At 40.9% G+C, this 12649-nt stretch overlaps 1 protein-coding gene across 4 annotated transcripts in view; it reads left to right on the top strand.

The window, feature by feature from the left end:
• Nucleotides 1–12649, top strand: part of Fas2 (neural cell adhesion molecule fasciclin 2) — a 94414-nt gene that overhangs the window by 75620 nt on the left and 6145 nt on the right. For 3 of the 4 annotated variants that reach the window (XM_083048645.1, XM_083048646.1, XM_083048644.1), the window contains 3 exons: nucleotides 14–279; nucleotides 562–1618; nucleotides 2025–2474. In XM_083048645.1, the coding sequence (XP_082904771.1) occupies nucleotides 14–279; nucleotides 562–1618; nucleotides 2025–2474 (1773 nt within the window). Of the gene's footprint in view, nucleotides 1–13; nucleotides 280–561; nucleotides 1619–2024; nucleotides 2475–3340; nucleotides 12508–12649 lie in introns of those variants that run through there. The other variant, XM_083048647.1, reaches the window with a different exon arrangement.

The following is a 12649-nucleotide window of genomic DNA, read 5'->3' as shown; positions in this document are numbered from 1 at the left end:
TTGTCATTAACAGTTGCGATCACGTGGGACAACGCGCCGCCAAATCAATATCCCATTCTCGGGGAAGACTTTTCTATTTTGTGTCAAGTGCGCGCTAGGCCTTCGCCCTCGGTCGATTGGCTCTATAATGGGGATCTAATAAAAACAAACGATCGCTATATCATAAACGCTTACTCCTTGAAGATCAAGAATGTACAAGAATCCGATGACGGCATATACACTTGTCGTGCCTCGGTGCAAACCACAGGAGAATTGCAAGAGCGACCTATCCGCGTTGAGGTATTATAATTAATATTTTAACTAAACTGTATAAATATATTTCTACAAATCAAATAATTATTATATTTACACTTTTTATTACTTCTTTTGTGCTGTCAACTTGCTAATACATATTTCTTCAATTTATTGTTAATAATTTTATCTAAAGTGCACTAATCTAGAGTTAGTATAATTTTTAGAGAATTTAAAAATAAATCTAAAATAAATATATTTTCTTTATTATCTTTAAGCGGGTTCTGATAAACTTTCGCTCAACAATTTGGTTTATTAAATCTTACGTAGGTACACGTACGACCGTCGATCGAGGAAATCTCGAGTCCGATAGATATTATTGAAGGCGAGAACGCAAATATTGAATGCAAAGCCACCGGCAAACCGCCACCAACCTTCACATGGATCAAGTCCCTCACCCAGCAGAATCTCTCCGCCGCCGATCGCTTCGGCGTCGATCCGGTCACGGGTGTGCTTACCATCACCAACGTGAATCGCGAGGACGCGGGCGAGTATCAGTGCACCGCGACAAACGCCGCCGGTACCACCACCGCTAATATCCAGGTGAACGTAATCGTTAAGCCAAAGATCATGGAATTCGTGAATAAGACTGTGGTGGAGGGCACGGGCACGGAAATCATGTGCAAGGCCTTCGGCCGACCGCCGCCCGAAGTGACCTTCAGGAAGTTCACGGCCGACAAGCAGTACGTAATAGGCGCTCAACCGCAGGACGATCGAATCATCATGACGAACAAAGCGGACGACGTGTCCGGCGAGACGATCGGTACCCTGATCATCCATAACGCCCTTACCAGAGACGATGGTTTATACGAGTGCGTAGCGAAGAACACCGGCGGCGTCGCCTACAAGAACGGCCACGTGACGGTCGAGTTTCCGCCCACCTTCCGCAACATGCAGAACAAGACGTTCTTGTCGTGGGAGCAGCGGCCGGTGAACCTCACCTGCATCGCCGAGAGCATACCGAACGCGACGATACGCTGGACCTGGCACGGTGACCGGAAAGTCGAAGACGAAGTCCCGCTCCACGTGTTTGGCAACGGACCGATCTCCATTCTCGAGGTACGACCGACCGATCGGAGATACTACACCAATTACAAGTGCATCGCCGCGAATTCCCACGGCACGCGAGAGAACATAATGGAGCTGAAGGAGGGGATTAAGCCCGGTGAGATCTTGAACGCCAGGATGGTTGAACTCACCGCCACGACAATAAGATTCGAGCTAATGCCACCTGTGCATCAGGAACCACCCGTCACAACCATCAGTGTGCAATACAAGACGACTGATCAGATCTGGTATAACGCGAGGAACAAGACATGGTCTGTCGGTAAGTCTCTTTTGTAAAATATATCTTTCTCAACTTTAATTAACTACTAGATTAAAATCAAAAGTCTGAGATTTAAGATTCGGTATTTTAATTTTCTTCTCTTTAGATATATTCAAGTTAACGACTTTACGTAACTAATCTTATCTGAATTAACGAGTTAGTTAACACAGATACGCCCGAAGATACTTGTTGCGATCTCTTTGCTTTTAAATATGTAGATGATAAGTTAATAGGAAACATGGAAGTTTAATATTATTCATGAGGACAAAGTGTTTGAAAAAAATAAGACTGAACAAATTTAAAATTAATAAATGTCGATCAGTTACATGTGTTAAATAACTCTTTTGAATTAAAAATACTCTCTTTAAATATACCTATTAAATATATATAACATAATGTATTTCAGGTTCTATCTACGTTGTCGAGGGCTTGGCGCCGCAGATGCCGTACGAGTTCCGCTTTGCGGCGATGAATGACGTCGGTCTGGGTAACTGGGGTGCGAACGTGTACCAAACCACACCTGGGAAAACGGTGCCGACCCAGCCGAAAGTCTTGACTACGCTTGGCTCCGAGTACGAGCAGTCGGCGTTCAATAATCAGTACGAGCTAGGTTGGATAACGCCAGCCGACAACGGCGAGCCCATCGACGAATATTTGATCAAGTACTGTCAGATAAGACGGGTCGCGGGCGAATGGGAAGTGTTGGACAACACCTGTGAAATAATCAGGTCCCCGATCAGGACGAGGCAGTTCCTGAAGGGCTTGAGCTCCGATACTTTTTACAGTGTCGAGCTGCAGGCTCACAACGTAATGGGATACAGCAAATCCGGATACGCCAAGTTCAGGACGGCCAGAGGTAAGTCGCAAACCTTCGCCAATTGAATTCTCGGTGTTCCTCGATCCAACATAATTAATGCCATGACGTATCTATATTTCTCTTAATGAATTCCACTCGAGATATATAATTCCTTTTGAGATATATATATGTGCACGAAGCTACTGCACCGAATGATATTTTTTTTTTCTTCGCGATCTTTTTCTAAATCGTTTGTCAGTTTGTCGCCCCTATTTTTATTTAATCGAGGAAGAGGGGAAAGGGTAATTTGAGGTCTCTCCTTTGCTCGTCTAAGATGTTTTCATTCAGTTAAACTACTTTTTGTTTTTCTCTAGTAATTATAATTGGTTCTTTGTTCGATGGTGAAACGATCTTGTTATCGCCAGAAAGGCCTGATTAATGATTATGTTTGCTCGCTCTTGTTTTATTCCCCCCAAAATATGTATTATTATTTTCCATAGAAATTTATTCGAAAGTAAAAATAATTATTTTTATCTTTTTATATACAGCGCACGTTTTTATAGGAATAAATCATTCTTTTTACATTAATACTCGAGATATCAATTTCGATAGATATAGTATATTATACTCTTGCACGTTATACAATCTTCACCTTTTATACGCAAAATGGAATGTTATTTTTGCGAGAGTAGTAAGCCCACGGCTTTTCTGGCGTTAATCAAGTTTACAGGATTTGAAGAAATCCTCAAATCCCTCGACCCTTACGCAAGACATCAATTAGCTAAAGCTACCCGATGATTTCGTCGGCGGGTTTGTAGAGACGTTAGAATTTTCTTTTATTTATTTTTTTTACGCGATGACGAAAAACTCTCTCTCTACTGGTACGGGGAAGATTTTTTTTACACAGACCCTTTTTATCCATTCAGAATCTGCGGGCATCACTGTGGACTACACAGTAATATCTGCTGCTGGTGATACTCGCAAGATCGCCGTGGCCGCCATTACCGCAGCAGTAATGCTCCTATCTCTAGCCATTTAGAGTCGCCGTAAGGGATATTTGCTCCTCGCGCGCTAAATCCTCGTGAAACGTCATAAACGCACGCGTGATCGAAGCGAGGCGAATTCCGCCGACAGTACAAGCGAGAGACACCATGGATGAGAAAGAAAGAGAGAGAGAGAGAGAGAGAAAGAAACACACGCTCTATTAATATAACACACAAATCATTCGTGATTTTCTTTGCGAATCTCATGTTTCGTTCGAATCTGATCGAATAATTCAACTCGAAAAATATACTCTCGGATATACTCGAAGCTTTCGAAAGATATTCGCGCGAGACACGACGACGAAAGTTAATCGCGGAACATTCATACACACACGTACACACGCGCAATTGTGTCGTTCATTTATATGCCCACTTAGTAATAAAGGATCGACGACAACGAAGAGCTAAGGGGGAAAACAATCGACTCATCGACATACATTCCGAGATAACGAAAAGATAGCGTTTAAGTAGGGTTTTTTATAAGAAGAGAGAAAAGCGCGTGAGAGAAAGAGGAGACCCGCGAAGCGAAGTGTATATTTATGCTTATTAATTGTTAAATGCGCTTACTGTATTAGTGTAAACGTACTGGTACGTTTTCCTTCATTTTTTTTTTTTTTTTTCGTTTTTTTTTCCGCATTGTGCTAGCTAAGGCTGTACTTTGGTGACTCTTATAATAAGTGGCGGGTACGCGCAGGAACAATAGCACACACGCACTTATTCGTCGTGGTGCGAGGAAATTCACGTGACCAAAACGACATTTGTATCGGTTATACATATATTTCTCTTTTACACAAACGCGTTATATAATTTTTATTCTGTTAATCAAAGTCAGCTCTATCTCTACATTTTTAAATCGGAGAGTTAAGGTACATATTTATATAAGTGTCACTGACGATCATCACGTGTTGCAGATCATCATCGATTCTCGCAGTTTACGAACTTTTGTATGTGGTATATATTATAGCGATAATCAAAGAGAGTAAAAAAAAAAGAATGTGCTTCCCTATCTACATACATATATATACGTACGTACGTTGGTTCGAACGCGAACGAATTTATCGAATAGAAATGTCTATGGCTATATACGAGCGTGAGAGACTATAAGGTAGCGAGATACCATATATAAGAGTGCTACTGCCCTGAATTGACAACTATTCACCCGCGCAAAGCTCGGTGACAAAGAGGAAAGTCGATATTAAGAGCGAGCGACCGCGATTAGAATCGCGGGGACTCGTAAATCATGCGCGCGAATACGAATGTAATACTCGTACCTTGTTGAATGCCTGCAATCGGAGCACCAGGAATCGTTTACGGAGTTTGCATTAATTAATTAACGTCTTAATATACGTCGGGTGATTTTAGACGAAACTTTTTTCATATGTCTTTTGCGGTCTGATTTTTTCTTCGAGATGAAGTTGATAATAATAAACGTTTTAAAGAGACGATAAGGAGAGAACGCGACAGAGAGAGGAACAATCGAGCATTATATACTTAGACTACTCGCCGATCCATCATGGAGCTGTCGGGAAAAAAAAAGATTAATCGAGTTACATAATGCTTAAGAAACGCGATAAGAATTACGGTCCTTGTTGGTGGACTTTTGCGATAAAAAAAATCCGTTTTTATCGAACAAGTAAGGCGGGAGAGACATTTTCCTGCTTCGTATATACATACCTGAGTCGACGTTACTCCTCGTGTTGTCCGCGACTCGCATCCGTGCGGCATTCTTTCGCGAGCCAAAGAATTTCACACGGGCGAGAACGGAACTCCTCGCGTCACGCACGCACAGAGGGAGATCCGGGAACTTTAATTCTAGAACCCGACTCTGTGTCTACGCGAACGTAGACCTTACTATGTGAAGAAATAGAGCCATGAAATCTTTAACCGGTGTATTTTGCAAGCTAAAGTTCGTTTGCATATTTTACACGGAATTATCTGAATTGTGCTAAATTTTAAAGAAATTTTTTTTAAAGATTAAAAAATTTGTTTTTAATATTTTACGTTTTACGATAATAAGATGACAGCTGATTAGCGCACATTTTTGGACTGTTTAACATATAGAGAAATTATTCGACGTCATTCTCTCTCCTTATAAATAATTTGTTCGTAATATTTATTTGCGGAGTGATAATCTCATTGGAAACAATAATGGAAAAATAATCTCTCGGAGTAGAACCGATGTTTCGACTTCACGGTCGAGTTCTAGAATTAATCCGCGCGACAAAATTTCGAGAGAGTTCTCACACGACTGGCAGACTGGCAATTAATTTTTTTTAGTTTGATTGATTTTTTTTTTAGTGTGATTGCATATGATTTTTTTCTCTCCTCTCTTGTCTCTGATTTTGTTTAATTTTGTAATTTTTACTTTCTGGGAAAGCTCATAATACAGTCATTAGTTTCGCTTGACTAGTTTTTGAGATACGTGTTTAGTGTGCGCATGATCTGTGTGTTGCGATATCATTACGATTATACGATTTTCTTATTACATTTACAATATAATTATAAATTTATTATTATTATATTACGCCGTAGTTTCTTTCTTACGTATCTAATATAAACCGCCGCTACCGACAGTATCGCCGCCTAATTATCACTAGAAACCACTGTCGTGATTAATCACTAATCTCTCGGGCGAAATGAGAACAGGAATCGGAAGCGATCTAATTTCAACGAGTTCAAATTTCGATGCAAGAGAAATACAAATATCAATTCCAACGTGAAGTAATCTGTGGAAAGGAGGGAGGGGGCAAAATTAGATAAGATTGCTAATTTAAATATAACAATGAAGTGTTCTGTAATATAATTTGATTACGCAATTTTTTTGCGTAATGAATAATAATTACAGGATCATAGAAAATAATTAGAAATTATTTATATAGCTATTGTTGATTATTAAAACGCTGAATTTCTTCCACATTTATTCGTTCGTCTGTTACTATATCATATAATTATTCCGATCGCGATAAACTTAATGTTAAAGTGCATTTTTCCATATCCTTTCGTGTCGAGAATTGAACTCGGTAGAATTATGCAGTTTTCGATCCCTGGATAAGAGACTACAAAAGGAGCGCGGTTCGATCTCGAAGGCCTGGTCGTATCCGGAACGGGCGGTCTTTTACCTCAAGTGCCTGTAGCCACACACGTACAACAATACATACATACATACATACATACATACATACATACACAAATACACACATATATACGCATATATACGCATATTGACCGCCTCCCTGAGGCTCGCGCGAAAACACCGACGATCGATCTTGATGTGACGAGGTCTTCGACCCGTATCTTTTTACGTCCCTTTTACTGTCTGTTCGCAAATGCCTGGGTTCCTAGATATTAGCCCACAACGCATGGCATGCGCTTTGTTATCGTTACTATCCCCATTTTCCTCTCCTCTCCCTCTTTTTTTTTTTTTTTTTTTTTTTTTTAAACTTAGCGTTGCGTCGAGTTCCACATTCGGCGATATTCCCATTTCGCACACGACGACGACCCCGTTTCGATGGGGAACGCGGAGAACTCGAGTTCGCGAGTTTCTCGATGACAAACGTGTGTCGAATTTTTTTAATGACAAATGTTTCCTAGCATATCTCCGAGATTGATTTTTCGTAACGAGAATTTCCAAAGATTGCACAATCACGAGATTAAAATGTTATTTCTCCCAAAATTCTTGAAAATTGAAGCAAATTTATTTCCGAGAGAGACCTACTTTATACTATTTATATTTTAAGTAAAATCAATTTTTAGCGAAGATCTTATATTTCAAGCAAGGCGATTATTTATTTCGAGCGATATTTAATTCCCGAATTAAATAATTTCTTACCAAGAAATTTTAGAAAATTTATCTCCGAGAGACCTACTTTATGCTATTTAAATAAAATCGATTTTTAGTAGGGGTTTTGTATTTCGAGATATTTAATTCTCGAATTAAACAATATCTTGATAAGAAATTATTAGAAATTCTTTTAATGAGAAAATGCAAATATTTGCAAATTATTAATTTGCGCCAATGAAAGATCGATTTCGCAGGTTTGCTCGGAAAAAATTCTGTCATGAAAATTTGACACGATCAAAACGAGATGGACCATATACATAGGCCAATATAGCAATAAGAATAATCCGATCTATATTAATCATAGATTAATTATACCGAGTAACATCACCGATCGGGAATATTATAGTGAGCCGAGATACCAATTGACGTTTTTCGCATAATGCAGCAAACTTTTATCGAGATTGAAAGCGCACGTGGCCGTATTATTGCGGATATTTGAGAGTTTGCAGATCTAGAAAAGTTTCTCGCAAATACATACTCGATATCTCGAGGCCAGACTAATCAACAACATTTTGTTTCGAAATAAAAAAGATGTCCAACACAGAAGTGAACCTATCACGTCGGTAGTTGAATCTCTTCTTCTTATTCGACTTCTTTCGCTTATCTTCCCGCATAGTAGTATAAACTGCTATTGATCAATCTGGCTTCGGGGTATCGACATGTACTCCGTTCGTATATCGATAACGCGAAAGCCGATATATATATATAAATATATATATACCGAGAAACTCCAAGCCACGAGAACATCGTGATTAGATACCACGTGATAGATGATCACACGACGAAACAAGATAAGCACCTCTTTACTTACGTTTACAGTCGAGATACCGTCAGAAAAAAAGAAAAATCGACTAGAATCCAGTCGACGGGAAGACGACAGCCCTGATTTTCACGCGCAAAACGCGATGTTTTACCCTCCCGTGACAATAATCTCCCAACTTCGGAAATTCCGCGAGACGGATGAAAGGCGCTTTCGAGGAGGTTTCGCGATGAAAGACGAACCGCGGGCGGAAGGCTTTAAAACCGTTAAGACAATGTCGACAATGAGAGCAGAGCACAGCCGTGAGAGAAGGAAGATGTTCTTCGAGAGGGAGGGATGGGGTAGAGTTGCCGAAATGGTTCCGTCGTGGAATCGTCCTCCCCCGACGAGCTTTCCTCTCTCTGTTCCGGCGAAAATAGCTCGCCAGGAGAAACGCTCGTAACCGGCCGACGGAGATTCGCACTTTGTCTCGCTAAAAGGATCCGTGGAATTGCAATAGCGAAGTAAACTATGGTATCGATTTAGCGCGTCGCTCCGACAAAGACTCTCTTCGGGCCTCTCTTCCGTCATTTCGCTTTGCCGAATCGAAATCGCGCACAATTCGGCCCCGAGTCTAATCTATTTTTCTCGTTTCCCCGAAATCGAGAGAGACGCGGAAACGCGCTATAAAGTCGTTTATCGCGCATTTTCCCGAAAATGCGAATTACCTTCGGACGCGGAGCGAATTTGTGACGCAGCCAATTTTCGCTGTCAGGGATTTTTTTTTTAATTCATTCATCGTGCAACGGGTATCAGGCTATATTCTTTGTCGATCAAAATTTAGCAAATTTAACGCCAAAAGGACGCAGCTGTATTAGTCGCGAAATAAATGGCCCTTTTCCACCCTATTGTTCGACACAATATGCGTGTTTGACGATTCGCGCGAGAACTAATTACGAGAGCACGCGGTTCGTTTCTCCCTCTGCTGGGAGGAGAGATGTTGTATCTGCGAAGAGCAATCGAAGACGATCCTCCTCCGCCGAGATCAATCGATCCTCTCGATTCTCGCGTCGCGCGAACTGAACCAAGAATTGTCTCTGCCTATTGCTTTGTTTCGCACTCGAGGATCGATCCCTCGTGCGCAAACTGCGCGCGCCCAGGATAAATTGCGAGCGTATAAATGCTCCATTCGCCGACGAGAGACGACGAGACGACGATGGCGACGACTCATTGTTCCGCGCGAACGTTTGCTTTCACCCGGTGAACGCTTCGAGCACCCCGGCGTCATCATCTCGAGGACGCGATTCCGCTATGGGCAAAATCAATTAGCGGGGAACGCGGGATTATTCCGACCGACTCGCTTCGTCGAGTGCTTGTACGATCATCTCGGGATTTTGTCCCGAGAGAAGAGAAATATATATAGCCGCGTATCGAGGTCGAATCTCGAGATAATTGCGATTCTTCGAGTGTAATTTAGAGAGGCGCACGATCGCGATTTTTCCTCTTGATAAAATCAATCTCGCGTCAATTGTCTTTTGATCATTTTTGCCAATAAAAAAATTAAAATCTCAATTTTTCAACTCGTTTTCTTTTTCTTTTTTTTTTCTTTTTTTGTCATTTACTCTATATTTGTTATTTTCGATGCGTCACGGGGGTAGAAAGCCGCCGCGTTTCTCTCTCCCTCGAGAGATGCCGAAATAATACGCGCCGAAGTATACACACATAATCTCGACGTGTCTATGTTCGAGCAAGAAATTTCCCAGCAGCAGCAGCAGCACAGTACAGCAACAGCTGGAGTGTTTCTCGTTACGGAGATAATCTCTCTGTGCGCGCGCGTGCAAATGGATCGCTCGAGAGGAGAACCCCTTGTGTTTGCACTGGCTGATGCGCCGGGTCCATCCTCGAGTACCCCGCGCGACTTGGAAACAAGGAAACACACATAAGAGAACGCGCCGAATAGGTTCGCCCGCGAATCCGTTCGTGGAAAGCCTCTCGTGGAACCGGCGCCTCGTTGCCGCTTATAAATAGCCGGGCTTGGTCGGGAGAAGATGAACCGAGAGGATCGAAAGACGTGAGAGGGAATGCAAGAATGGCGAGAGGAATCGCTGAAAGATATAGAGGGAGGGAGAGGCGGGCAACACATAAGCGTGATCTATTTCCGATGGATGCTGGGCGCGTATGGTTTTTCGCGCGATTTGGCAAACCCCTATACTTTTTAACTCTTTTCCATTGTCGAGAGAAGGATATCGAATTCATTTTTCCGCGATTTCTTTCTCTATATCGTTCTTTGATTTCTCTGGCAAATCACATTTCCACGATTTCGTGTAATGACGTGTCGTAGATATTATTCGGTAATAGGCAACGATGCTGAACATTTTTTCATTTCTCTTTGAAATTAAGTTTTTCAATCGACAAATGAAATCATTTCATTATCCTCGACACAAAAAGAAGAATTTGATATTGGAATAATGGAACGAAAGAAAAACATCGAGATTATATTCGGGGACTCGCGCACTCGATGTTATTCAGCGCTAATAAACAATAAAAAAAAAGTCTTCCACCAATGCATTATTTCGATTTTTTTGCAGCTTAACTTTTCTCTATTTTTTTCCACTTTGTTTAATAACGACAGATTTCAAACATTTTCCAGCGCATTGAACAAAAATAAATTTTCCTCGGAGAAGAGATAATTCGCGCGTAATCGAAACCCCATAAAATAATTTTTTTATTCGATCGGCAGAGCGCAGAAAAAAAATATACATACATATTGCTATGGAGGGTAATTTCAGGCAGAAGATATACAGAAATTGTGTTCACGACGGGATTAAACAATGATCGCGCGGCTCGAAATTAGGCGCAGACTGAAAATAAACCTCGGAATGCGAAATCGAATTTCAACGCGACCGTGGCTACGTTTCCCGCTTGCTTTTACGAGACATTTAATGGTTGCGAGTCCCATCGTTCTTTTCTTTTTTATTATTATTATTATATTTTTTTTATTACGATATCGCCGACTCTCCGCCCGTAGCTTCCGAAGGGTATGTTAAACACTATACACACACACACACACACACACACACATTCAAGTACACTTATTATACAATATACACGACATGTATATGTACAAACGTATATATATATATATATAAAGAATATATAGATAGATAGATAGATAGATAAAACATTTACATACGTTTAAGGATATGTACTAGCCTAGTGCCTACTATGTTCGTATTTATGAGGAGGATAAAGCTCGTATAACTCGTTCTTTCCCTGTGCGAAACATTCAACATTGTAAATATAAACGAAATGACGTAAAAATATATATGAGTGTTTAAGGAGAAAAAAAGAGATACGGATAAACAAATCCGAGCCAGCGGAGAAGCCACCTTCAAATTGTGTCAAAATTTTTCGGAAAATTTCGGAGACACTTGCGAATTAATTTTGCAGGATCTCTTCATACGAAACGAGGAGGAAAGAGACGAGAAGACGATCGAGACTCTAATTAAGCGAGAAATCTTTTCCAAGATCGCGCGTCCGCAATTTGAGATGGTTTCTTTTTCGGCAGTCTTGTTTATTTTTTCGTTTACATATATACCGCCTCTCTTTACTTTACAATTAATAATCATAAAATAAAGCACGGGGAGCGACGCGTGCCGTCGAAAAAAAAAAAAAAACCCGCTAACTATCCCTTAAAGTACAAGCAAGTGCAAGGATACTGGCTGCTAACTGACGTAGTTGAGAGCTCTATGGAAAATTGGCAGTAAGAACGAGAGAAGGAAGAAAAGAGAGAGGAAAAGGAGCCCGAGTGACAGAGAGTGAGTGTGTGTGAAACACAGAGCTAAATGCGGGGCACTCACAGCAGGAGGGGGCTTTTTATGTGGAGGTAGCACTTTTAGATTAGTGACGCGTAGAGACTAACATCGGGTGTGGGAGGTAGTGAATGAGCTTTTTCTCCCCATCCCTTCCTCCCTTCCCTGAGCTTTTTAGCACGGCTCATGTTGTGGTGTTACGAGGCGAGACTCTTCTGTCGCTTCTGCAGTGCGCTAATTATTGCGATCCATTAACCGGCGTGCAGCACACATACACATACATACATATATAATATATAAACAGACACACACATTCATTCATCAGCACGTTCATACACTCTGTGTATCTCCTTAACTGACAATCACTTGTATGTCTTGCCGTTGTCGCCTTCTGGTTTTTGGTTTCCTCCTTTGATAAAGACGGATTTTTGCCGCATCTTCCACCCTCCCCTCACACACAACCTTGCGAGATCGTGTTTCTTTTCAGGAGACTAAAATATCATTGTTCGTAGAACGTGTTTGGTGATGCGACACCCGCGAGTTTCGAGAATCTGCTATCTTAATTACTAAATCAACGTAATAAAATCTTTCCACGTACATTTAACGTATATTTAAATTATACTTATATGTCTTCAACAAATCAGTATCATGTTATTATAATAAATTAATAATATCAATAATATAATATGATGATGATTATCTCATATGTTAATTACATTCGGCTGGAATCAATTTATTTCAAGCTTAAACAGATCCTTTCGCAGAGATAAAATATTTAGCGGCAAAAATCGATAACAGTT

Source organism: Prenolepis imparis, unplaced genomic scaffold (genome assembly GCF_030444845.1).
Source record: "Prenolepis imparis isolate NDT839.2.m4 unplaced genomic scaffold, iyPreImpa1.0 SCAF_10, whole genome shotgun sequence".
In the NCBI taxonomy this organism is placed as follows: domain Eukaryota; kingdom Metazoa; phylum Arthropoda; class Insecta; order Hymenoptera; family Formicidae; genus Prenolepis; species Prenolepis imparis.
Note: the sequence above shows the minus strand (reverse complement) of the source record. Positions and strands in the feature narration are given on the sequence as shown.